Source organism: Podarcis cretensis (genome assembly GCF_951804945.1).
Source record: "Podarcis cretensis genome assembly, chromosome: 10".
Classification (NCBI taxonomy): Eukaryota; Metazoa; Chordata; class Lepidosauria; order Squamata; family Lacertidae; genus Podarcis; species Podarcis cretensis.
In genome coordinates this window covers 28854724-28880486 of record NC_137179.1, presented here as the reverse complement: position 1 = coordinate 28880486, position 25763 = coordinate 28854724, and the positions used below count along the sequence as shown (strand labels likewise).

Genomic DNA, 25763 nt, shown 5'->3' with positions numbered 1-25763 from the left:
ATGAGACCGCACCAGGCCACAACCACAACGGGAAGCTGCAAAGGTAGGCCTGTCACTTTGGGGTCACACTGGTATTTAGAATTTCTCTTCCCAGTGAGGAAGAAGAGGCTTGGAGTTCTGATGCTGGGTTACAGGTGGCTACAGAGTGCAGCCCAAGTCTTCTCCTTATGGATGTGTTGGTGCAGGGCCTGTAGGAAAAAACTACAGAGGCAAAACATGAGGCTTCACATAATGGGCGTTCATAGGAATTTTTCTGGCAATCGGCAAAGTAAAAGCACTGAAAGGAGGAAAGAGGCTAGTTTCTATCAAAAAGTGGTAAGAATAGAGTCTGTACATTTGGTCACATATCTCAGGTCCTACAATTGCTAGAAACTTACTCTTACTTTTAAAATGAAAGCTGGGAATTTGGAGGCTATGGTTCATTACTGGGGAGCAATTGCCCCCTTGCCTCCATGGATATCCATTCTTTTTATTCTGACTCTGCTGGCCATGAATGTGAGGAGCGAGTGATTAGTGCTGTGATTTATCAGGAACGACTGCATTATTGTGTGAGGAATAGATTTATAGCCATGTTCTATGCCCTCTGGCAGGGGTAGGCAATGTGGACTACAACATTATCATTGGCTATGCTGTGATGGGAGTTGTGGTCCTGAAAGGCACCACACTGGCCTGTCCCGATCTGGTGCTTTCCAGATGTTTTAGACCACAGCTCCCATTATCTGCCGACCAATGGTTGTGCCAGCTAGGGCTGGTGGGAGTCATAATCAAAGCCATATGGAGGTCACTGGGTTGGGGAGGGGCTGGTATGCACATATATTTGTGTTCTGTTGTTGCTTCTTTTCACCCTCGGTCTGCCACATATAATTCTAAACTCAAGGCTGGTTCTGTCATTGGGCAGAATGAGACAGACACCTCAGGTGACAGATACTAGGGGGCAGGGAGTCGGACAGAAGAATTGTGCATGCCATATGCATCCCCTAATCTAGCCTGCTGCCCTCTGGTGGGATGGAGGACATTTTCTGTACAGGCAACAAAAAGTATGGGGCCATCCCTGAGAAGCCTCAAATGGAGGTCAGATGTTGCTGTTTTGCCTCACTGACATCTTACATGCTTATTAGTGACGCTTGTGACAGTTACCTCCTGATTGGATCAGAGCAGGATTTTAGTCCAACAAAAGGCCACATACCCTGTTTCGTAGAGGCTGTTTTAAGGGGTTCTTGGGTGGCGCTGTGGGTTAAACCACGGAGCCTAGGACTTGCCAATTTAAAGATAAATGGCCTAGGAAGGGGACAGCAGCAGGGGCCTGAAGTCACCCATCAGCAGTTAGACCTGGGCAGCAGACTGGGCAGGAGCGCAGGTCCCCTGATCACAGTCTTCCCCACTGTGGTAAGATGTATGACTATTAAAATTATTTAAAAATGCACTCAGTCTGGTGGTGGCTGCAGATTGGGATGGGAATGTGTGGGATATACAGCTGTGAACTTATGGAGATGACATAAAATAGAGGAAGCTTTGAACCCACCTTTCCACTAAGTTATCATGGTTTTATTGTGATGATTCTGAACCTCAGCTATGGAGAAAGGAGAGGAGGCTGATACCTGTACTTGCTTTTCTTGTTTGGTAGGTTGTCCACAATGGAGGGAGAGGAGCAGGAGGACCATTCAGAGGTGCAGCCTCACCAAGCCTCACACAAGCGTGGACTCTGTAACTGCCAGCAGTGCATCCCACTCTGGGTAGTCTTGGTGCTGCTGGGCTGTGCTGGAGCACTAACTTGGTATTTCATAGGTAACTGTTTGACTCTTTCGTTGTTCTTCTCTGGGATGGTTGGTGATCTGGGATGGGGTGAGAAATCCCATTCGGTTCACATTTAAATGTGAATTTGCCTGATTCACACTTTCCAAAACAATTGAGGAAGTAAACACAATGATCCTTCGAAATTCGCACTTATCTCAATTTTGCATCTCTCCAGCCAAGCAATGTATGAAAAAACACATAAACTGAAGTGTGCATCTAAATGCATGTCTTAGTGCAAATAACATGCAAGATTGTGTATAGTAGGACTTCACACAAAACTCTTAACAAATTTTCGTGAGGGCTGTAAAAAACAACAACACACACACACAAATGTGGAGAACTGAATTCCACTAATGTGGAGAACTGAATGGGAAAATAGGAAACAGAGGGAAAAATCACATCCCTGTTACTGATGCAGCATAGTGGGGGAATGAGGCCAGTTCAAGTGTCTCAAAGACACTTCCATCTGTACCTGATCTGGCTTAAGCCCTCCTGTTTGCTGCTCACTTTTGACATGGTGAAGTCAACTCCTCTTTCATGTGGCTGAATGGGGAAGTGATTGTATGTCACTTAAAATGGTTAGAGGGAGAATCTGCAGCTGAGATGCAGGTCAGCTTCATGGGAAGGTTGAAACAGTCACACAATCAGTCCACCGCACCATCATGGAAGCATCTAGGTCCAGCATTATCACAAAATATGCTAATTTAACTTAATTATAGATAGCTGGCTAGAGGAAGAATCTGATAGATATCCTGTTGGGATGGCTACATTTTAATTCGCTTAGGTAAGCATCAAGAGAAGTTGTCCCAAGCATTTTTCCCAAGAAGCACTGAAAGATACAAGTTTTGAATTTTATTATACATGAAAGAAGGGAGATTCTAAGTAAGTTACACTTGACATATTATGACAATGAGTTTAAAGATTTCGGGAATTAAACAGTTACATGTGGTTTAATTAAATACAGTATGCTGAAGTCTTATTTATATTATGGCTAAGTACTGCAGAATTTGTTCAATATAGCACAGTAATGATGGGGGCTGACTTTTTAGAGTGGGGGAGGGACAAGACTTGGCGCTAGAGCATCTGCCTTGCATGCAGAAGGTCCCATTCTTAATCCCCATCATCTGCAGGTAGGGCTGGGAGTGCCCCCTGTCTGAAACCCTGGAAAGTCACTGCTGATCGGTGGTATTTGCAAAACCCTGGTGCAGCACTTTGCAAGCCCCAACAATCAGCTGATGAGCAGTGCCTGCAAATTCCCTTTTGGCCTAGCCATGTCCTTACCTGTCCTTCACCTGATGTCAGGTATAGGGTGGCTCCAAGGGCCAACATGGGCCTAAGGTTGCTTACAGGACAAAGGTTCCCCATTATTGGTGTAGACAATACAGAGTTAGGCAAGGAGTCTGTCTCAGTATGAGGCAGCTACCTGTGTTCCTATGCTCGCTATAGAATTTCGTAATCCGGCATTTATTGAGTATATAATTTTGTATTTTTGATTTTAAAAAACCTTGATAAACAGATTAATGTTCTTGAAATGCATGGGGATTAAAAAAAATGTGCCTTCCTTCTTTCCTTCCTTCCTTGGCTTTCTCTTCATCTGTTTTTCATTCTCCTTGGCGTTCATTTTTCATCTCATTTCTCCTTCCCAGCAGAGGATCCTGTTGCACCATAGTGTGCAGGAAGCCCTGCAACAAGAATGGGCTGGGCACCAGATTCTTTGGATCCACTGGTTCAAAAGCCCCACAGCCCCTCAGCTATTCACCAGGCAGGAGGTGTAACAGGAAGGAAGGAAGGAAGGAAGGAAGGAAGGAAGGAAGGAAGGAAGGAAGGAAGGAAGGAAGGAAGGAAGGAAGGATTGGCTATCTCTCCCCACCTGCTCAGTTTAGCACCCTGGCCAGCGCAAGCCAGCCCAGCTTAGAATGTGGCAGGGGACCTGATGTGCCACTCCCCCACCTACAGTCTGAAGTGGTACTGTCCATTCTAATACTACTTCATTCTGCAGGTTTCATTAGGGTGGCCATACATCCTGCTTTGCAGATGAGGGCCTGCCATTTATTTATTTTACTTGGATCTCACCCTTCCCCACCAGCCTGGCTCCTTTGATGAAGTTGTCTGAGTGAAGTCTACCCATTTTAAGTGTGGTGCAGTGAGAGCCCCTGTGGTATCTTGGTTCCACTGTATGGAACTCATCCATGTGTCTCGTCTTCCTGGCAGACTACAGACCACGCCACACAGCATCCCTGCACTTCTACTCAGGCAGCCTGAGGATCCTTAATCGACAGTTTTCCCTGGATCACGGGCGGATGGAATCCAGAGGCTTCTGGACAGAGACAAGAAAGACTCAGAAGATGGTAGGGGCACGACTTCATGAGCTACAGACGGTGTTAGTGTGAGGCATTAGTACAGAGGTTATTAGTGTGCAGAATTGCCAGCTTCTCTATGGGTCCTCCTCCAGTATCTTTCAAAGCAGTTTAAGTTGTGACTTCGCCTGAGTCATTATTGGGTTTCCCCAGCAGGAAAAGCCTCGTCTGCTAAATTTCTACATTTCAGTCTGCAACAAAAGGCACATAAGCAGCCATAGGTAGGCAAGTGCCCTACTTTACAGAGGACATTCCTCTGTTTTAAGGTGTCCTCTATTTGAACACCGAAGCCCAGTTTACAGATAAAGACCCATAAGAAGGGAAAGCAGCAGACATGGCCTATTGACATGGTTAGCACCTAAACAGCAAACTGAGCAGGCCAGGCACACAGCTCACCTGGTCACAATCTTCCCTGCTATGGTAAAATGCATTGCATTGCTGCTTACATTATAGCAATTGTTTCTTTTTCATGATGCATTTGGGACAATTCAGAAGCAGCACCCTAGAGCAGAGATGGTAAAAATAAATATGGCAATACTGGTTCATGCCTGAATGCTGAATAATAGGTGAATTACATTGTGAGAGAGACTGGGTATTATTTTCTGATGACACCATTGTCTGGTAATGACTAGAGAGCATTCTTTTACAGCTGAAAGACCTCATTCATGCCACCGATTTGGCTCCTTACTACAACTCCAGCACTGTCTATGCCTTTGGGTGAGTGAAGCATTATTAGCCTGTTTGAAAACTGTCCTTAGAAGCTGCAGTGTGTTTATTTTACAGAGATGAAGAATCTGCCATACTTGTCCCCAAATGATTATCGGTCGTGACTTTGGGTTAATACACCTTAAAGCTGGAAATGTTTAGCTAGCTGCAGTAGCAGTGGCATGATTGCCACTATTGAAGCTGGAATAGCTCAGCTGGTAAAGCATGAGACTCTTAACCTCAGGGTCGTGGGTTTGAGCCCCATGTTGGTCCAAAGGATACCTGCACTGCATTGGACTAGATGACTCTTGTGGCCCCATCTAACTCTATGAATTTAAGATGCACAAATGGAAATGGAGAAGCTTTATTCTCATTACTACTTAATATTTAATTGAAGCTGCGAAGAGAGCTCATTGGGAGTTCTGGGGCAAGGTGCCCTCAATATGTTGGTAACATTCAGCTCCATTTCTCCATAACATCTGAATCCTAACTGGTCCACTGCCTGCCCTGGATGGGGTTGCGCTTCCTGTGAAGGAGCTGTTTGGGCAAGGTAGCCATAGTTGCTAGAAGTGTCTTTTCCAGCTCTGCCTGAACTTAGACTGTTCCTAACGCAGGAGTGGCTGGCCACAATAGTCCAGGCATTGGTGACATCAAGACTGGATGACTGCAGTGCACTTTATGTGGGCTTCCCTTGAACTTGACCCAGAAAAAGCAGTTAGTGCAAAATGTTGCAGCACAATTGCTGACAGAAGGGAGGCCTTGTCAGCATGTAACACCTCTGTTCAGAAATCTGCACTGGCTGACGATATGCTACTGGGTACAGAGGTGGAACTAGCTCCTCCGGCACCCAGAGCGGCCCATGGGGGCAGGGCTAGCCGCCCATGGGGTGCATCTGCAGCGGCACGAGTCCCAGGGGTTGTGCTGGTAGTGGGGAGCATCCCAGGGGGGTGCACCAGTGGCAGTGCGCATCCTGGGGGGGTGCTGTCCGTGGCAATGTCACCCCCCATGGCACCCGGGGCGGACCACCCCCACCGCCCTCACCTTTCTCCACTACTGACTGTGTCAAGTTCAGGATGTTACCATTGCTATGTAATGTATTGGGAACAGTTTACTTGAAGGAATACCTCACCCTACATGTGCCCATTTGACCGCTTTGATCTACAGAACTGGCGCTATCACATGTGCCGCATGAGACTCGTTCTGCAGTTGTAAGAAATTGATCTTTAGGTGTGGAAGCACCTGCTCTTGGAACTCCCTGCCAATTGAAATCAGGCAGGCCCTTCACTGAAAATTTTTCAGCACCTGCTTAAATTATCTTTTTGTTTAGCAAGCCTATCCAGGCATGTAGATGTTTCCACATTTTAATTTCTTCTATCATTAATTTTAATGATTTTAAATGCTTTTTGGTGGGGGGGATTATCAATGCTTTTAATCCCATAGAGGTTTATTGCACTCAGGTAAAGGTAAAGGTACCCCCTGACCATTAGGTCCAGTCGCGTATGATTCTGGGGTTGCGCACTCATCTCACTCTATAGGCCGAGGGAGCCGACGTTTGTCCGCAGACAGCTTCCGGGTCATGTTGCCAGAATGACTAAGCTGCTTCTGGCGAACCAGAGCAGTGCACAGAAACACTGTTTACCTTCACACAGGAGCGGTACCTATTTATCTACTTGCACTTTGACCTGCTTTTGTACTCCTAGGTGGGCAGGAGCTGGGACCAAGCAACAGGAGCTCACCCCATCGCGGGGATTTGAACTGCCGACCTTCCTATCGGCAAGCCCTAGGCTCTGTGGTTTAGACCACAGCGCCACCCGCGTCCCCTTTATTGTACTCAAACCTTATATAAATTTTGTTAAATGAATTAAAATAAATTAAAAATCCATTTGTTTTCTCCATTTGCTAGGGAGGGATCTCTGACATGTTTCTTCTGGTTCGCCCTTCAAGTCCCCAAAGGCCAGCACAAGGAGATGACTGCAGAGAAAGTGAATGCCACGCTCTACAAAGAGCTTCTTGGCAGCATCGATGGAACAGGACACCTCTCATACCAGACGGAATACAAGGTTGACCCAGAATCCTTGGTTTTGCTAGGTGAGTACTAATCGCATATGTGCAGTTTGTACTCCCAAGAAGGAAGAGCTGCCTATGATACCTTTATAGTCTGAAAAAAAGATTGATACCTTTATAGTCTGAAAAAAAGATTGCCTGACTCCACAGAAGAAAAAGATGAGAAGAAACACAGGGTGGAGTGAGTGTGTCTGTAAACAGCATAGGATGCTGACAATATAAGACCAAGAAAGGAAAGATGCAGTGAGATGGATCCAGACTTAGTCATGCTTGGATTAGAGCAGATGAAATAATGACTAACTTAAATCCCATTTATTTCAGTGGGTCTACTCTAGGGATGAGGGAGAAATTCAGTTTGTATTTTAATGTAGTCCTATCGAATGTGCACTTCCCAAAACAATGCTTGAACTGAAACACAACTATCCGTCAAAGTTTCCACTTTTCCAAATTTGGCTTTGTACTTCTCCAACCAAATAACTGTGAGCAATAATGTGTATGTTGCGGGGGGGGGGGAGTGTGAATTAAAATGTACCAAAAAAACATTATATGAAGGGGAAATGCTTGCAAATTTGTATCGTAGGAGATATGCACACTAAAATGCTGGTGGACTTCCGTGAGGATTCTTAACAAATTTGCAAATGGATGTGGAAATGTGGCAAAACTGAACTTAAAACTAGAAATATGAGAAAGCAGATTTGACAAATTCTTCAATTTCTCATCTAAGCATAACTGAGTCTACATCCAACCCAATGTCTCCCCTTTTTGAAAGGAATGCTTTCTGAAGATTTATAAATCTTCCTCAAAAAAATCATGTGATAGAAGTCCTAATTTTTATAACAACCACCACCAATGGTGTCACAGTGCTTAAAACTAATAGTATACATTCCAGCCAAAAATGACTCTTCAAAGTTCCATTGACCCAAGTGGCAAAGTTATGTAAGTTTTCCTTCTTTATCTGAACAGCTGATTATCTGGCTGCATCCTGGGCCACTTGGAAAAATGAAGATGTACTATATATTTCATACCTTATCCAGCAGAAGTATCCCCTCTTTGCTGGAGATAGTATCCCATTCCCAGATCTTTGCATGCTAAAATCTTAACATGCTCACTCACCCTCCAAACAGATGGTCAGCATTGTCCGCTTCTCAGTGATCAGCTGGCTGTCACATCTGATCAGCCATCTTTTAGAGGCATGAGTAGGAAACCTATAGCCCTCCAGATGCAGTAGGATTCCAAATCCCATCAGTCCCAGGCAACAGGGACAGTCCGCAGGGATGGTGGGAGCTGTAGCTCAACAACATCTGGAAAGCCACAAGTTCTGTTACTTAGAGGATATGCACAGGACCTAATCTATCAGCTTGCTAGATGTAGCAATTCAAAAGAACAAGTACCACCCACAATGGAAACCTGTTCCCAAGACTAAATCGCACTTGCTGGCAGATAGACTTTAAACATCCCCATAAACCTTCCCCCCCCCCCACTGCATTGCATTGCACCTGACAGCAAACTTACATCTCAAACTCTCTTTCAACAGTTTTGCCTTCCTCTTGTTACAGTATACCTTGCAATGTTCCCTGTGGAAAAGCAGGCTGTGTTTTTCCAGTATGTGTTTATTGACTCTCACTTCTACACTGCTGGTGAAACACATATTCCCTCTTTTCAGAGAACGCAGAAAATTCCAGGGAGTTTTAGTATTTAGCGGTGGGAAGAGTTGGGATTTGAACAAAATATTCTCGGAATCATCTTGAATTAAAACTTGGCTTGTTTGCAAAAACAAAACAAAAGCCCATGACAAACAGTTAAATGAAATAAAGCTGATGCATTTGCACTACAACTCTAATATTTGCCTGTTTTTACAGTCTTTCCTCTTTCAGTGCATTGTGCCTGCCCATAAAACTGGCCTTATTATTAGCTCTTTGTATATTAGATGCTTGCCCCTTTTGCCATCAAACATGTCAATGAATGGATTTTGGTTTCTAATTTATCTACCTCACCGCTGGCAAAAATGTTAAATGAGACCAACTCTATATGCTTCCGAAAATCTCCCTGCTAAGAAATTACCATCATTCATCATTACCTTTTATTTACAGTTTTTTTCCATTCCTGAGGTATTCTGCGTGATGCTGCTCAGCTCTAAGTAATTTGTGTATTATAATTTTGCAAATCACACTTAGCAAAGAGCGGAAGGACACATTTCAACCTATCTAAGTGACAAAGGCTATGCCCTGGCATCATCAAGTCTCAAACCCACTGTCAAATCTCGGTGGGATTACAATAGATTATGTTATCTGGAGCTTCTGAATAATCTTCAGTTTCCATCACATAGGTAGCCATATTGGGTTCAGACTTACTGGTGCATCCATTTTGCACAATACACTGAACGCAAAATGTTTTATATTAAAAAGTGAGGCAAAATAATTGCGCACGGGCAACAGAAAATGCATAAGGCTGTAATGCCCCCCCCAACACTCTTAGGATGAACCATATAAATAAAGCCTTTAAAGCCAAATTACCCTGCATCTTTTGCCTGACAGTATGTTTTTGCATTCGTTATACTCGTTCTTTATATCTTTCTGTTCAAGTGCTTCAATCCAGCTTGTTATATGTCTAAGTGAGTAAAAAATAGATGTACTTTCCTTTGTTCCGTTTGTCTGTGGCTTTTACATAAGAATCCCATGCAAGCCACTTGGATGTTTCAGTGCTGCTGAGAATTCGATATGTTCAAAGCTGAACATGTCAGCCTTCCACCTAAGCTGCTTCCCTCTGTTCTCTATATCGTAGGAACACATGAAGATGCCTGCCGTTTCAGGCCAGTCGCCCATCTAGTCAAGTTTCCTGTTCTCACAGTGGCAAACTGGATCCCTATGGGAAGTCCACAAGCAGGGGCCAAGCATGCTCTCCCTTCCAGTGGTTTCCAGCAACTGATACTCACATCGGTGTAGCGTGGGGAGGGGGCAGAGGGGTGGTGGCCCTGGGCACAAAATTCTGAGAGGCATACAACCAGGCTGAGCTCCTACCGCCTTCCAGAGCCATGGGAAGCCAAGCCACACCCGGCCTGGGCCTTCGGGGCTGGGGCGGTGCCTCCTTCTCCACATGGCCAGTCAAGGGACTCTCACTTGCGACCTCCTCCTGGGCTGGCCAATGAGGTTAGACCAGCTCGCCCTTCCCTCCACACTGGCTCCTCCACCGCCATGCCTCCACCCCAGCTTCCCAGTCCACCAGAGGGGCATAACACTTGCCCCACCCTGGGTGCTGGCAACCCATACTTTCAGAGTCAAGTAGGTAGCCATGTGTGCATGCACACAGAAGCTTATACCAAGAACAAACTTAGTTGGTCCCTAAGGTGCTACTGGACAATTTTTTTTATTCTTTTATATATTTCCACTTTCAGAGTATACAGCTTACCGTATTGGCCCGAATATAAGCTGCACCTGAATATAAGCCGCAGCTTTAAAATTTGGGGGGGGGGGGAGAGAAAAGAAGACAATATCCAAATACAAGCCGCTCCCTTAAAATTCTGCAGGCATTCACACCCGTTTCATTTTACCATATGTCTATTTCAGCAGCGATATTGTAAAAGCCACTTTAGGTAAGGTCACAAATTTAAGCCGTGCTTTAACTTTTCACAGACAGAATTTGGAAAAAAAATCAGGCCAATACGGTACTTATAAAGCACATTCCCCACCCCTAAAGAATCATGGGAGCTGTGGTTTACCCCTCACAGAGCTGTGATTCCCATAACCCTTAATAAACTACAATTTCCAGGATTCTTGGGGTGTGTACCTTAAATACATGGTGTATACACAGTCTTTTTCTGCTTTGCTACCTGTATTAAGGCCATCAGTCTGCTTGGTGCCGTGCACACTGGTGGTACTGTATAAATAACAACAATAATACTTCCCTCTAATTGGAGATAATCATTGCTTTCCTTCCATGCTAAGTGCAGAGAGGCGTGATTCATTATTTAATGGGTAACTGTAAAGACTTTTAGTTCCTCAGAAGGAAGCCTCGCTATGATAATTGTCGTATTACATGGTATGGTGACAAATTCTTTTAAAGCTTTAAGAGCTTCTTAACTAGAGGGATTTGTCCTGCATTAACTCTCCTGATTTTGTTTGATTTTTTAAAAATCAAGAACAGATTGCCTTTTTTAAAAAATACTAACTAGGTTCTGAAATAAATTCTAACCATATAAATGTTGGTTCAAAAAAAAATTCTTTGAGACAAAATAGGTTTAGGAATGAACCTATTAAAAGGAAATAGATTCAGAAATATATATATTTAAGTGCAAAGTTTTGTAGACTTTTTGTTGCTATTTATTTTGTGTTTGGTTTAAGGAGAGAATTGCTTTAGATAAGATAAATGAATTCTCTGGATTCCCAGATCCATGTGTGAGGCAAGTACTCTTTGCTGGGGGACGCGGGTGGTGCTGTGGGTTAAACCACAGAGCCTAGGACTTGCCAATCAGAAGGTCAGTGGTTTGAATCCCCACGACGGGGTGAGCTCCCTGCTCCTGCCAACCTAGCAGCTCAAAAGGACGTCAGAGTGCAAATAGATAAATAGGTACCACTCCAGCGGGAAGGTAAACAGCATTTCTGTGTGCTGCTCTGGTTTGCCAGAAGCAGCTTAGTCATGCTGGCCACATGACCCGGAAGCTGTACACCGGCTCCCTTGGCCAATAAAGCGAGATGAGCACCACAACCCCAGAGTTAGCCACGACTGGACCTAATGGTCAGGGGTCCCTTTACCTTTACTCTTTGCTGAAAGAGCCCCAGCAAAGATTTAAAATCATGAAACATGCAGCAAAAGTGGAAATGTAGGCTTAGACTTTTAAAATATCCCCTTTTAAGTTGCTTCCAAAGTTCCCCAATTCCCTTATCATAGAAAGAGACCTCACGCTTGATGAGTTAAAAATGGTTTACTTACAAACTCTTCAAAGGTCAGATTCATGTGCTTTCCCATACAGCGGCAAGAAAAGACAGGCAGTTTAACTTCATTTCAAAATAGTAAGAATTTCTAAATTATTTGTATAAAAACACAAAGATGGCTGCAGCATCCAGCTTAGAACTCCTTTACTGGTAGGGTTCACATCATGGTGGAATAAAAAAGAACAAAGTGTTTGGTAACCCTTGCTCCCAAGGTGTGGGGTTGTGATCTGGCTAAGCCTGGCAGACAGCTTACTCTATGGTCTTAAGCCCCTAATGTGTTTATTAGAGTTAAGCATGTTGGTTACAGGAATCTGATTTATCCCAGTTTTTTAAAAAAAATTATTTTAATCAGTTTAATGTGCAAATGGGATGGAACACATGTGAAAGTGACTTGGACTAAGATTAGTCAGCTCCATCTAGCCCTAGACTGAAGGCTACCAGTTTAAAGTGCACTTTTGTGGATGTAGGATTGATTGGAAAGAATGAATTACTAATATATTTAGGACTGCCAATTCCAGCTCTGTAATCCCTTTGCCTTTCATATGGAAATGGAGTGTTGTGAGACTGCAATTAGGATAAAGCACTGTGTTGGGTGCAATGTGGGATCACAATGGCCTTTCCACTTCCACTTCTTTGCACAAGTGGAATAATTCAGCATTGCTAAAGTGTTCTAGTCTGGAAGCACCTACAAAGTACAAGAATATTTCCTCTCCATTTCCTCCCCTCTAAAGACTGATATCTGGGTGTATTCCCACCCACCATTCCACTTCTTTTGACTCATCTCTAGTCTTACAAAGCTATAAAGGGGGAAAACAAAACCCAACAACTTAATTGTCTTTTGCTTTGCTTTCCCTTGTCAAAGCCATCTGACATTAAAGAACAGCTCAGTGTCTCTTCCATTGTACATCATTCACCCCAGCTTGTTTTTCTTCCCACATCCTCCCCGCCTCTTGTTTCCTCCCCTGCATATTCAGTTCAGTGGGAATACTTGTAGTAGAGATTTCTGAAAAAGGCATTCGATAGCTTAAAGCATCCTCTTGATGACTGATCCCTTTGAATGACAGCATCCCCACCCACACCCACCCCAATTTTGATAACATTTAGCCCTGATTCAGGAAATGTCTATAGCTCAGTGGCAGAGCTTTGCATGCACAAGGTCCCAGGTTCAATCCCTGGTGTCTCTATGTAGGACTGGGATAGACCTTTGCCTGAAGCCCTGGAAAGCTGCTGCTAGTCAATGTAAACAATCAGTAGCGTTTCCAGGGAGGACAGTGGCCCCAGGTGCATTTGGGGGAGGGGAGGACATTTTGCTCCTTGCCTCCCTGCCTGTCCCATGCCATTGGGTTGGAACCAGAAGCCTTGAATCTCCTTTTCTGGTTCATGTAGGAGGAGAGAAAAAGGGGGTGCTTGAGCAGGCAGGCTCATACATATACTGTAGTGCTGAACCAGTGCCAGATTTACATATACGCTAAACAAGCTATAGCTTAGGGGCCCACTCTCTTGGGGGACCCCCCAAAAATATACTTCTTCTTAATTGTATTTCACTATTAATATACTTCCTTTTAATTGTATTTCAGTTCAATAATTACTTTGATAAAATACATGTTTTTTTATGTGCAAATGGCTTTAGATACCTATTAGGTCCATAAATTACCATATAGCATATATTCAACACAAAAAAGTGACAATTTTTTTGTTGACAAAGGACAGCTGGACATATAAAGGTCCCCATTACCTTCAGTAGCTTAGAGCCTCATCAAACCTAAATCTGGCCCTGTGCTGAACTATGGTTTGACATTCTATTCAACCAATTATTGATAATGGGAAGGGGGGAAGGATTTATGGTGTGTATGGTGCAACATGAAAAATGGAAGCTGGGCATGAATGGAGTGGATCTTTCTAGCCTTTTTAAGTTTTTAGTTTTTGGTCTTGCAGGATCTCATGTGGTTTTGTTTTTTTCTTTGTGTGTGTTTTTTCTAACAGAATCCAGTGTGAAAGACATAAAAGTCCTGAAATCCACATTGGGTAGGCTGTTTATTTCTCCCTTATTTTATGTTTCTTGCATTGAAGTGTGTGAGAGAAGTTTATTTTAAAAAATCCATAAACCAATGTGACATTTTATCTCTTGAATTTATATCCCGCCCTTCTTCTCAAAGGAGCTCAGGGTGGCAAACAAGTGATGAAACAATAAAAATATTTTGAAAACGGCAGGAACTAATAGCTCTCGGCCTCATTTTCATAGGTTGCATTCTTATATATTGTTATTGTCCTTTGTTTTGTGGGTGGATGTTTAATCTGATTCTTCTGAGCATCTTTGGGTTTACCTTCAGTAGGGAAAAGTATCATAGTGGTTGGTCCTTGTCCTCATGCATTGATTCTGTTTTTAATACCTCTAACATCAGCATAGACTTGGAGTTTGCTGTGGGTATGCAATGTGTGAAATACACATGCCTTTTTTAAAAAGCAAATGAGGAACGTCTAGATGTCTTAAAGAATATTTTTATGAGCACTTGTCATTTGTGTGTATGCATGTGGATGTTGGATGTCACACTAAACCATAGTTTAGCGTAGTGTAAATTGATCTAGCCTTCTTCCAGGCTTCTGAGCTCCTCACTCCCCTTCCCATCTCTTGCAGGACTGAGAGAAAGAGATCAGAAGCTTTCATTTCCACTTTTGCTGAACCACAACTTACCATGTTGTCCAAGCTGGGAACCATGGTTAATAATAAATATAGCTAGTTTAAACAAGCCTGCTTCAGAAACTACCCTTCAAAGTGGTCTTGTTTTAAACTAACAATTGTTAATGCTAACCACAGTTTCACTCCAGATTACACAACAGAACCATGGTTAATTAAAAGGAAAATCTCCCCAAAGGAGGAGGGAGCATCCAAACCTGGGAGGAGGCTAAGCTTGTTAACTTCATGCTAAACCATGGTTTAGCTGACATCCACAGGTTGTCTTTGCCCATGTATATGTATATGTATATGTCTTCGGGGGTTTTTAACATTTGTGCTTATACTCCAGAGTGGGGACTGGATCTAGCTGCTGGCCAAGATTCCTAAATCCCCCAGCCTGGTGGGTGGGAGCAGCCACCTGTCTCTCACCTGATCATAATGACATAAAGTATAACACATATGCTTTGAAATAGCTACTTATTACTTTTACTATTTTGTAATTTTATTCTCCCTGTTCCTATGACTGTTTTATTAGTGCTTTAAACTTTAAAAATGCAAAAATGCAAAAGGTGTTTAAAAAATACTTTTGACAGTGCACTTTTAAAATGTCATTTTGTAATGAAACAGTTTGGAAATGAGCAGAAATGAAGAGCACCATTGGGTCAAAGCAAAGCATTTTTTAATAACAATTCTGTTGATTTCAATCAGAGATTTAAGCATATCTTTCACCTTTTTCCATTGAGACAAAAGGACTTGAGCACAGTATTTGGAGTGACAAGGACTGAGATGGCTAGCAATGCTTTAAAGAGAGAGAGAGTGGTGCCACTGAAGAACCAGAATGGTTACTAAATTTTGATCGTATCAAAAGAACCTGGAGGAATGCAGAATGCAAACCCCTCCTATGTTACTTCACAGGCTGCAATCCTACAGAACACTCACTTTCCTCAGAGTGAGCACCATTGAACTCAATGGGGCTGAATTCTGAGTAGGCATGTCAGTGGTGGTGCTGTAAGACCCCTTTTCTGCAAGACAACTCCCCCCCTTCAGTCTAGTGGGACGCTCTGCAGTTTTGTTTCTCTTTGTAGGTTGCTACAGGTACAGCTACATCAGGGAAGATGCTGTGCTCAAGCTGAGGGGCCCGGACTACCTTGCCTCTAGCTGCCTCTGGCATCTCCATGGCCCCAAAGGCCACATGATCAAGCTGCGCCTGGAATGGACCCTCTCCGAATGCAGAGACCGACTGGCCATGTATGATGCAGCAGGACCTCTGGAAAAGCGACTCATCACTTCGTAGGTAGCTTTGATGCCATAGAAGTGTGAATGGCAAAAGATGGGGCCATGGGGCTGCTTTGCGCATCACAGTAAAGCCGTGTTTAATGGCTTATACTGAATGAGCACATAGCAACGTGGCACGACCGTCTTGGCTTGGGGCTCGTCCACACTTCTGCAAAACATGGATCCAAGAGATTTTCCAGTTGCCCGATGCTTTCTAGCCATGGATCCAAGCGGGGTTTGGTTTTGTTTTTTGTCCCACTGCTTTCCTCAGGAAAACTCACTATTTACTGCCGAATCGGAACAATCACCAATCTACAGAGAAACTGATTCGTTCCAATTCAGCAGTGAACTGAGAGCAGAACAAGCAGAAGTGTGCATGAGCCCTTGGCTGGTGTAATATTTGAGTGGGAAATGGTGGTTCATTTCGCTGAAACATGCCACAGTTGGGAAGCCCAAAACAATGGCTTTTTTGGAGCAAAAGGAATCACAATTTCTGCATTAGACATAACAGTAAGCCAAGGGTCATGGCCTGGTTTCCACATTAGTACTAGGGTAATATGACCAGAACTTTTGGAAAACATTCAGGAAAACTTTCTGACAGCAAGAGCTGTTCAGCAGTGGGACAGACTCCCACAAGAGGTTGTGGACTCCCCTTCCCTGGAGGTTTTTAAGCGGAAGTTGGATGGCCATCTGTCATGGATGCTTTAGCTGAGAGCCCTGCATTGCAGGGGGTTGAACTAGATGCCCCTTAGGGTCCCATCAATCTCTATGATTCTGCAAATACAAAACCCACTTAAAAAAAACACATACACAGGCATGTTCTTTAAAAAACGTTTCTAGCCGTCCTGGTGATTAAGGGCTTATCCATAAGTCCTCTTGTACCACTGCTTTCCCCCACAGAAAGCTGCTCTTTAGTGCTCAATCAGAGCAAACAGCAATTGGGGGTTTCCCCCAAAGTGGGTTTTCCCTTGGAAAGGAGCTAGGCAAGGGAGAAACTGCTCAGACCCATGCTTTCTAGCAACAGCAGAAGTGGAAATGTAGATGAGTCCTCATCTCCCCCCTTCGAAGTCCCTTCGTTTTCTCTCTGCCCTTTCCCACCTTGTCAATACACTCATCTCCTCTGTTTTCACCCTCTGCCCCAGGCTGTATGGCTGCAGCCGCCAGGAGCCTGTGGTGGAGGTCCTGTCTTCAGGCCCCGTCATGTCTGTGGTGTGGAAGAAGGGGATGTACAGCTACTATGATCCTTTCATACTCTCTGCACAGGCTGTGCCCTTTGAAGGTGAGGAAGGATCCCAAGAGGTCTGGAAAGAAAAAAAGAAGATGCAAACCCTTCACTTCCTTTGCCAAACATCACTCATCATAGATATAGATATTTATTACAATTTCAGCAGCCAACACCATATCTGAGATGTAGAGTAATTGCTATCTATTATGGAATGGAAGCTTTGCACAATAATTTGGTCCAAGAATTCACTGATGTTTGGAAAGCAACTTAGACACTAAGATAAGAGCAACCTTTATATAAGAAGATGTAAGACAAATTTCCACCTTATACTAAAACCAGAATCTGGGACAGAAGATTGCACAGTAATTATCCATTTGGACAGGAGAAAGCTTAATACTTAGCACCACATCTACATAGTTCTAACAGAGATGAGCCACAGAAAAGCATATCTCCTTCACATGCAAAAATATTCCAGGTTCATCTCCTGGCATTTCCAGTTAAAGTGATTTCACTTTAGGGCTGGGGAAGGCCTGTGTGTGAGGAGCCAGTCATCATAGACAATACAAGGCTACATGACCCAGTGATCTGACTCTATATAAGGCAGCTTTGGGTATTTACGCCATCACCACAGGGATTCTCTATCAAAGTTAGCATTAGGATATCCAAACAGCAACCTCTTAAATTATGGAGTGGGGAACTTGTGGCTCTCCAGATGTTGTTGGACTCCAATTCCCACCAGCCCCAACCAGTATGAGGGCCAGGTGTTGTCCACTGCTGTTCTAAGTAAAACTGCTCTGAGTGGTTCTCTATTTGCTAAAAAGAAAGTAAATGGACTTGAAGGTCCATAGCTTCTGATTTGCAAGGAAGTGAAAATGCCTCAGTCAAATGCACAGGCATGCTTCCCCGCCACACACAAACACATGTGCACATGCACTGGCTATACAGAAAGGACTGTGCTATCCAAAGAATTCCCTTATACCATGTCCAAACCATTGATCCAAGTTCCTCAATATTGCCTTCACTAACTGGCAGTGGCTCTCAAGTGTATCAGACAAGAGTCTTCCCCCAGGGCTACCAGGAGATCCCAGGGTCTGAATCTTCACCACTTCCTCTTGTTCATTGGATTGGACATCAGGGTCTGGAAATTGACAAGGTGCCTATAGGCAGTCCAAAAACACAATCAAGCATATATTTCCTCAGTATATATTCAATGTCAACATGAGGAAGCTCCTTCACATCTCCGAGATCTGTTATCAGTCTGCCATGCACAACTGCAGATTTGCTAAAAGGTAAAGGTAAAGGGGGGGACGCAGGTGGCGCTGTGGGTTAAAGCCTCAGCGCCTAGGCCTTGCCGATCGAAAGGTCGGCGGTTCGAATCCCTGCGGCGGGGTGCGCTCCCGCTGCTCGGTCCCAGCGCCTGCCAACCTAGCAGTTCGAAAGCACCTCCGGGTGCAAGTAGATAAATAGGGACCGCTTACCAGCGGGAAGGTAAACGGCGTTTCCGTGTGCGGCTCTGGCTCGCCAGAGCAGCGATGTCACGCTGGCCACGTGACCCGGAAGTGTCTCCGGACAGCGCTGGCCCCTGGCCTCTTAAGTGAGATGGGCGCACAACCCCAGAGTCTGTCAAGACTGGCCCGTATGGGCAGGGGTACCTTTACCTTTACCTTTAAAGGTAAAGGGACCCCTAACCATTAGGTCCAGTCGTGGCCGACTCTGGGGTTGCGGTGCTCACCTCGCTTTGTTGGCCGAGGGAGCCGGCGTACAGCTTCCGGGTCATGCTTCTGGTGAACCAGAGCAGCGCACGGAAACGCCGTTTACCTTCCCGCCAGAACGGTACCTATTTATCTACTTGCACTTTGACATGCTTTCGAACTGCTAAGTGGGCAGGAGCAGGGACCGAGCAACGGGAGCTCAGCCCGTTGTGGGGATTCAAACCACCAACCTTCTGATCATCAAGCCCTAGGCTCTGTGGTTTAACCCACAGCGCCACCCGCGTTCTGCAGATTTGCTAGCAACGGTTAAATCATTGCATCAACAGAAGAACTATAACTCATTTCTCCCTGAGACAAAGGACTGTCTAGTTTTACAGTGTTTCTATGAGCAGTCCCTTCCTCTTAGTGGGAAGTATAAACACGAGCAACATTTTTTTGAGTGGCTCAGCTGGTGTCAGAATATTTCTGTCTTTTCAGCCTGCCAGATGAATCTAACGCTACGGGGAAGCCAGGAGATACAAGGGAACATCAGGACTCCGTATTACCCTAGTTACTATGCGCCCAATACGCAGTGCACTTGGCACATGACGGTGAGGTCTCCTTGTCCTTTGCTAGATGAAGATGGGCTGTGTGTGTCCTTCTGCAACAAAGCAATCAATTCAATTCTGTACCAAAAGAATTGCATTATGCACTTATTATTGTTATTGTTGTTACATTTACACCCGGGTCCCTATCTTGAAGGATCGCACTCAGAGGAGTGTGCATGGCTCTCTTCCTGCAGGCTCAGATTTCATTCTCACAACCACCCTGTGAGGTTGTTTAGACTGAAAACTAGTGTGGCTGGCCAAAGGTCACTAGGTAAATGTAGATCTGAACCCAGATCTCCCTGGTTGCAGCCCTAATGTGTTCTCTTATTTTGCACACTTTAAAAAAAACAAAAAACTGAGCCTCTTGTTGAGGATACTAAGTCTGCATGTGCTCATCTCTCTCCCCTTCTTCCCCTCATGCTTTGCTGATTCGCTTCTGTATTCAAAGCCCCTTTACCTAGCGTTATGCAAATACGATAGTTAACGTCAGAGACGGGGAAGCTGTGGACCTACAGATGCTGCTGGACTCCAACTCCCATCAGCTCCAGCCAGCATGGCAAATGGTGGGGGATGATGGGAGTTGTAGTCCAACAAGTTCCCCATCCCTGGTTAACATGGACAACATCTCCATCTTTGCAGGTCCCATCTCTGGAATATGGAGTCGTCCTTTGGTTTGATGCTTACACTCTGAGGAGACAGAAGCATGACCTCCCATGTACCCAAGGGCAATGGACCATCCAGAACAGAAAGTAAGGAGATTGTGACACTTTGGTATGGCTGTTTATGTCCCTTTCTTCGTGGACGCTCCAGCTCACTTTTTATTGGGTTGGAGTTATCTCCCGGACTTCTGCTTTTGTTCTTCCTGCTGCCCATCATTCAAAGAGGAATCTGCTGGGAAAGGTTCTCTCCACCTGTTCCTGCGACATCATATCCTCTGTGCTTTCACTTCTTCTAGCTCTGCGCTTTGAACACCCACCTGACAGGCAGAAATTCAAGAGGTGCAGCTCCCCCCCCCCCATTTTCCCCACTATATCTCCATATCACTTGTTGTATTTCTGCCATAGTGTGGCTTTTAAGAGCCCTGGTCCTCTGGTTGCTTCTATATGAAGTGCATATGGAACACCGTCCTGATTTGTTTTCACAAAGTTTGCATGGCAGTCATACGCAATCACCATCAACGGGTTGTTATCTTGAATTTTCCACTGTAGTTTCTGGTCACTTTTCTTACAGTAAAAAGTTATTTTTTTTGGGGGGGGGGAGAGGATTTGTTGTCCAAGAGAACCTTGTTTAGCAGTTCCTATCTATTGCAATGTATTTGCTTTCTTTGTGGTGGGTTATAAAGGCACATTCTTATTGTGCAAGGAGCACATACTAGCAACTAGCCTGTGCAAAAGTGTGAGAGCCTGGAAGTGTCAGAAGAAAAGGTGGCATTCCTAATTTACTTGCAGTCATAGCTGGAAAAAGGAGGTGCACCTACCCCAAGCATTTCCAGTTCCCTTGCTTTGGTATGTGCATAAAGTAACTTGAGGACTCCTTCCATGTGGATCAGTCCTAAAAGTTATCCAAACGTGAGATTTTATCCAAACTTGAGTTTAGACTCCCCAGCTTGTAATTCCTTCCTTCTATATTTTCAGAGGTATCATCATAATGAATATCCGTAGGGCACTCCTTTTTTCAGGGCTTCAGTTTCAAACCCACCTCCTGTTTTTGTTAAGCTGGCTACAACCAGTATCTGGCATCCTTGGCTAGTAATCAGGGTTCAAGTGCCCTGGCAGAGAACACTGCTAATGGCGTACCTCATCCTGCCCTCCTGCACCAGCTGGGTAGCTGGGTCTTAGAGATACACACTATTTTATTTCCCACAATGCCCTGGAACCTAAGGATCTGCCTTATACTGAATCAGACCATTGGTCTATCTAGTTCAATGTTGCATTGTCCGGCAGTGGCTCCCCAAAGTTTCACACAGGGAGTTTTCCCCAGCCCGAGTTGGAGATTGAACCTGCGACCTTCTGCATGCAAAGCAGATGCTCTCCTGCTGAGCTGCGGCCCTAGAACAATTCTTCATAGGGAATCAAAACAGCAAGCAGTTCAGTCGCCTGCTGCTGCCCACTGTGCCTGCCATTAGTTGCAACTATGCCTGCCCTACTAGGTTGGTGGTTCTACTGGAGCCAGTAGCAGATGGCATGGAGGGGCAGAGGTGCTCACCTGACCTCTGGCCAGTGATGTCATTGCTGCTTACTGGAAGGTAGAGGGAGGAGAACAAGAGGGAGGCAGTAGCAGTGATGTGGTTGATGCAGTGCAATCCAGGATTCCTGCTGGTGCTTGCACCATGCTGACTTAGTGTCAGGCTTGGGGAATCGGCTTCCTCCCCTGTGGCTATAGAGAATAAGATTAAATGAAAGGAATGCCTTACCAGTTAGAATCTTTAATAATCACAGTGAGAGAACAAAGGACACATCTCCAGGAATGGCGGTGCTCCCAATTAAGTGTCACCCCCCTCTCCGTCCCTATTAATCTACGTCACTCCTACATCTTGTAATCTGAGCTTGTAGCCTCTGCGCTTTCTCTTCTGACACTTTCTGAGCTCTCCATGATTTTGGAGAAGCGGGGTGGATACTACCCAGAGACTGTGAATCTGTTAACTCTCTCTTCTAGTGTTTCTTCTGCTAGCTGTTCCCCATCTGGTATGTCCCAGCTTCTGCCTTCTGAACTATGGCCCTCTGCAAACCACTGTTCCAAATCTATACTGTCCTCCTGCTCCTGGGAAGATTCAGGATCGGGGGGTGTGTGGCTCCCACCATTTTCCCTCAGTGCAGCCCTCCTCAGCACGGTCCCTGACACCTAGCTGCTACTTTGTCCCTTCCCATCTACCTCCCAATAAGCAGCAGCTCTGCAGCTGAGCACTGCCACCCCATTGCACTGTCCACTGCTGACCAGCAAACTTAACTATGGTGGGAGGCTCAAACATGGACTCAGCCTTGAATGAACACTTTGCCAATGTCATATTCTCCTGCCTGCTCTTCTTTTCATTTTAACCAGGTTGTGTGGCTTGCGGACTTTGCAGGCCTATGCTGAAAGGATCCCTGTCGTGTCCAGTGCTGGGGTCACCATCAACTTCACTTCTCAGAACTCCCTAACGGGGCCTGGAGTGCAAGCGGCTTACAGCCTATACAATCAGTCAGACCGTGAGTTCAAAACATGCAGTTTAGCAGCTGATCAAAGTATTAGGGAGAAATCCCATCATACCCTGCTCTTGGATCTTTGCTGTCTTGAGGGGTGTGCATGCTTTATGCTCAATGAGTGTTGCAATCTGTGTACCAGGCTGGGTACACAAATAATTCAGCTTTGAGGATTTGGCGAGCGCCCTGTTGCTATAAACATGCAATGCAGATAGAATTCAGAAAGGCTGCAATCCTACCTTTCCTTCTCATGTCCCAGAACTTTATAACATTGATTTTGAAAACCTATACTCTGCCTGCCTCCAAATGGAACTTGAGGTGGGTTAGGAGCAGTAAAATAGAAAAATAATGCATGCAATATTTGAACTGACCTTTAACTTAGCATGCGGACATCACAGTCCTATGCATCTCTACTCAGAAGGTAGTCCCATTAAGTTCAGTGGGGCTGACTTACTCCCCAGGTAAGTGTGTAGGGGATTGTAGACTGAATGAACTAACATTATTTTATTTTATTCATTTATTTTGCTTTAAAAAGCATGCCCCAGAGAGTTCCTTTGTTCCGTGAATGGGCTTTGTGTGCCAGCTTGCGACGGGATCAACGATTGCCCCAATGGATTAGATGAGAGAAACTGTGGTGCGTGGCTATTTACTTTTTTCATTCTCCTCCATTCACACTGTTAACTGCCCTTCCTTAGCAAATGCCCCTTCAATCCATCCTTGGCCAGTACTGTTGGTCAGCTAAACCCAAGATAGAACATTGGAGGAGGGAAAAAAGTTTCCAAGGCAGCCTTCCTGAACCTGGTACTCACAGTTCTTTTGCATTCAAACTTCCATCTGCCCCAGTCAGCACAAGAAATTTGTTCTAAGGAGTTAATCTGCTCTGATCAGAAAGCCTCTGTTTGTCATTTGTTCTCATCCATAAGTTCAATCAGCATTAGAGATATTCCCTTGAATCTTCATTCTGTAACATTCTATTGTTTGAAGGGAATATTTATTTCTTGTTAAAGTATTGATACCCTGACTTTCAGCTTCGTAGTGGGGCTAAGAGCACTAGTGCAAAGTGATTTCAAAAACTGATAATAAAAAACACACAAAAAAATATACAAGCTGAAGCAGAGAGCAGCAGCAGGAACATTATTAAAAACAGCAAGTAACCATTGTAACACTAACCACCAGACTAGGGTTTCTGCAATGTGTTATTGATGCAATCATAGTGGCATAGTGGTGGGTTTATACTGGACCATCCATGCATCATTCTGCTTTATTAGTTGTTCTGCAAGGCTTCCCCAAACCTACTACATTATTTCAACATAGAGCAACAAAAGCAGGACAAAAAAAATAAACCAGAACATTTGTGATATAAAAAAGTTACAGAATTTTAGCCGGAAGTTATGAGACATGTACTGATTGTAAAAGTAGCCGTATGTCCAAGTTGGAATTTTTGCAGACACAAATAGTATTCAAAGTGGGATCGTGTATAATTGCCATCATGAGCACAAATCATCATGAATGCACAACAAAAAGCACAACGGAAGGAGCCCAAAATAAAATAATAGTCCGCCCCACCTCTGCCCTTCTTCAGCTTGAAGACTCTCAACACCCATCTCAGTCCCTCTTCTCTTCCTGTGTTTTGAAATTTGCCAGTATGCCCTGCAAAATTCCAGTGTCAGGAGGACAGCACGTGTATTGAGTTCTCCAAGGTCTGTGATAAACACCTGGACTGCATCAATGGGAGTGATGAGCAACAATGCAATGAAGGTAATGGAATCAAGCACCTACATCAGAATACCATTCCAGAACTTTGGCGCCACAGGGCAGAGTGTTAACACAGGATACTTATTTATCCTTCTGAATGTTATGTCAATGTCACTGCATTGCCAGTAGTGATCTTCCTGCAGCAAATAGCTTCTTTGGGGATAAATAGCAGTTTCAGTGGGAAGATGACACGAGGATAACAAGTTAACCCTTTCCCTCCTGGATTGGGGGTTCCTCCCTGTTGTTTTTTATAAAAAACACATGGCCACTTCTAAGCATTTTAGTGTTTTGCTTTTTTTTTTTTTAAAAAAAAAAGGTTATAACATAACATAGTTTGATCATACATTGTCCATAATGTATCTGTAGTGTCTCCGTCATATCACTTGTCCAACCCCATCAACCCCAGTATTTACACCACCCATCATTTTGCTTCCCCCAGCCCCCTTACAGCTGCCTATTCCGGCCAGAGAATTTTTGATTGGGCAAATTGGGGAGGGGGAGAAGTCAGGCATGTTGGCCTGTGCCTGAGGTCAAGGAGGGCTGTACCCCATTTTCCCCCCTGAAAATATAGGCCACTTCACTATTTAATATTATGGGCCAATTGACCATGTAATTTCCAGTAGCAGTCAGGGGCCTGGGGCAATGCTGTTTATCTGACCTCATGTCACTGCTGTTACCATGGTGTGTTGTGAAGAGGAGGGGTAAGGTGGCAGTGAGGTCAGCATGGCGTAAGCAGAGCAGCAGGATCACCATATAGGCTCCACCAATATAACCTCACCATTTCATCCTTCCTAATGATGGCAATGGCGGGAGGTCAGGCAAGCAGTGCTGCATGCTAACCACTAACAGTCTGTATAGCACACTGCTTGTACCAGGCAAGCATTTTGGGCATAGAGAAAGTAGTTTTAGCAGTGGATGGTATTCAGTGCTATGCCTACTCAAAGTAGACCCATGACATTGATATACACAACTTAGATCCATTGATTTTAATGGGTCTACTCTGTTTAAAACTTAGTTGAATACAATCCAGTAGAAGTAACACTTCCCATTCCTTTCTACATCCACAAATCTCTCCTTCCAGGAGTTCCCTGTGGACTTTTCACTTACCTGTGTGCCGATGGGAGCTGCGTGAAGAAACCCAACCCTCAGTGTGACTCAGTCCCTGACTGCAAGGATCGCTCTGATGAAATGCACTGTGGTGAGATGTTAATAGAAGATCTGCCCTAGTTAAAAATAGTGTGGGCAGCCAAATCAGAGGAGACCCTTCTATTTATAGTGGTATTGGCAGAGGGGCTCTAAAGAAGATCCCTCTGTCATGAGCTGAGTCTATGGGGCCTCTGCCCATACACACTAGCCAGCAAATAAGTCCTATTGAACTTAATTGGACAGCGATGGGGAACCTGTGGTTCTCCAGGTACTGTTGGACTACAGCTCCCATCATTCCTGACCACTGACCATGGCTGATAGGAGTTGTAGTCCAATTATCTCTAGAGAGAACCAGGTTCCCC

At 44.5% G+C, this 25763-nt stretch overlaps 1 protein-coding gene across 1 annotated transcript in view; it reads left to right on the top strand.

Moving 5' to 3' along the window:
* TMPRSS6 (transmembrane serine protease 6) overlaps positions 1-25763 on the top strand; it is a 29710-nt gene continuing 3947 nt past the window's right edge. Inside the window, exons 1-14 of the mRNA XM_079992426.1 lie at positions 1-43; positions 1625-1785; positions 4006-4142; positions 4801-4868; positions 6760-6944; positions 13832-13873; positions 15608-15812; positions 16940-17076; positions 19212-19324; positions 19961-20070; positions 22361-22506; positions 23036-23134; positions 24145-24258; positions 25337-25453. Of these exons, the coding sequence (XP_079848552.1) occupies positions 1635-1785; positions 4006-4142; positions 4801-4868; positions 6760-6944; positions 13832-13873; positions 15608-15812; positions 16940-17076; positions 19212-19324; positions 19961-20070; positions 22361-22506; positions 23036-23134; positions 24145-24258; positions 25337-25453 (1624 nt within the window). The 5' untranslated portion in view covers positions 1-43; positions 1625-1634. The remainder of the gene's footprint in view (positions 44-1624; positions 1786-4005; positions 4143-4800; positions 4869-6759; positions 6945-13831; positions 13874-15607; positions 15813-16939; positions 17077-19211; positions 19325-19960; positions 20071-22360; positions 22507-23035; positions 23135-24144; positions 24259-25336; positions 25454-25763) is intronic.